This window comes from Phaethon lepturus, unplaced genomic scaffold (assembly GCF_000687285.1).
Source record: "Phaethon lepturus isolate BGI_N335 unplaced genomic scaffold, ASM68728v1 Scaffold54231, whole genome shotgun sequence".
In the NCBI taxonomy this organism is placed as follows: Eukaryota; Metazoa; Chordata; class Aves; order Phaethontiformes; family Phaethontidae; genus Phaethon; species Phaethon lepturus.
In genome coordinates this window covers 1-1306 of record NW_010518082.1, presented here as the reverse complement: position 1 = coordinate 1306, position 1306 = coordinate 1, and the positions used below count along the sequence as shown (strand labels likewise).

Sequence of the window (1306 nt, the reverse complement as noted above, 5' to 3'; positions counted from 1 at the left end):
GCAGCCCCGAGGGGAGGAGATGCTGCCGAGAAGCCGAAAGAGCAGGACACGGAGCAAGCGAGGAGGGCAGAGGCACAGAGGTGTAGGAGAAGAAGAAAGGCCCGGAAAGAAGCGGTTGACCTTGATTTTCGGATTTCTAGCTACCCCACGATGCCCGGGGCAGGGGCCACCCCGAGCCCCCACACCCAGGGGCTGGCACCTACCCTAACGCAGGAGGTATTTCAGGCACGTCTAAGGCATCGCAGGACTTGTCTTTTGCTTTCAGAATCGCCTCGGTTTCCTCCCTGCAGCTTCTTCCACCAGCACGTGGGGTCAAACGATAGAAAAGAAAAGCCCGGAGAGGATGAACAGAGATAAACTCTCATGCACTACCACCGAACGTCGTCACAGGAGTATGAAGCACCAGCCACGACACGATTCACTTTTACTTGCAGAGCCGAAGCTAACCATATACAAAATGTTAGAAAGTGGGGTTCGCTAGAAACACGGCGCCGCTGCCGGCGTCCTCGCTAACCCGCCGCGGGGCCGCTCAACCCCTGTGCTACGCTACCGCCAGAAATTAAAAAGCACAAGACCAAACATTGAGTAACATCATAGTCATCTAGCCTGTCGCTATATACCTGACAACTTAAATAAAAAATAATAGTTTGGAAAGAAACCAACAATGTCATTCCAAGAAGGTTACACACATCCTTAGCAGTTACTTTGCTCAGCACAGCCCTGGTGCTTTAAATATGGAACAATCAAACAATTCTGTGAGCAGAAAAGTGACACAAATTTATTCTTTACATATTTTTTTTGTGGGGTTTTTTTTTTTTTTCTTTCTAGGCAACTCTACAGACTTCAGATCTTTTGCCTCGCAATGCAGATCATCTTATTCCCCCAAAGGTGGCCAGGTTCTTTAAACATGCACATCTCTGTAGCTTCCAGGCCGTGTATTTTACTTATTTTTGTTTGAATTCTGCGGACTAGCAGGTCGTCCCCGTTCCTAAAAACTCTACATCAGTGTTCAGGGTGGCCTGAGTGCCGGTCAGGCTCCTCCAGGGTTTACAGGATCACGCAGAAGAACTTCTTCTCTCTAAAGGGGTTTTCTGAGGCCGGGACGGGGGTCAATAGAGGGTCCTCCTTGGCGTGGGCTTCGCAGTACGCCATCAGGTCTGCTGCCGCTTTTGACACCTGGAATAGAAGGAGCCCCGCGTTAGGGACACCCCGCCCTGGGGACACCCCGTGCTGGGGACACCCCACGCTGGGGACACCCCGCCCCGGGGACACCCCGCGCTGGGGGCACCCCATGCTGGGGACACCC

General features: G+C 52.4%; 1 protein-coding gene across 1 annotated transcript; it reads right to left on the bottom strand.

The window, feature by feature from the left end:
• Positions 1-809: 809 nt before the first annotated feature.
• LOC104616375 (guanine nucleotide-binding protein G(I)/G(S)/G(O) subunit gamma-2) lies at positions 810-1176 on the bottom strand (the record flags this gene model as incomplete). The annotated part of the gene is made up of 1 exon (XM_010296583.1): positions 810-1176. A coding segment is annotated over one exon (129 nt), but the record flags the coding sequence as incomplete, so codon positions are not given.
• Between the last annotated feature and the right edge of the window lie 130 nt (positions 1177-1306).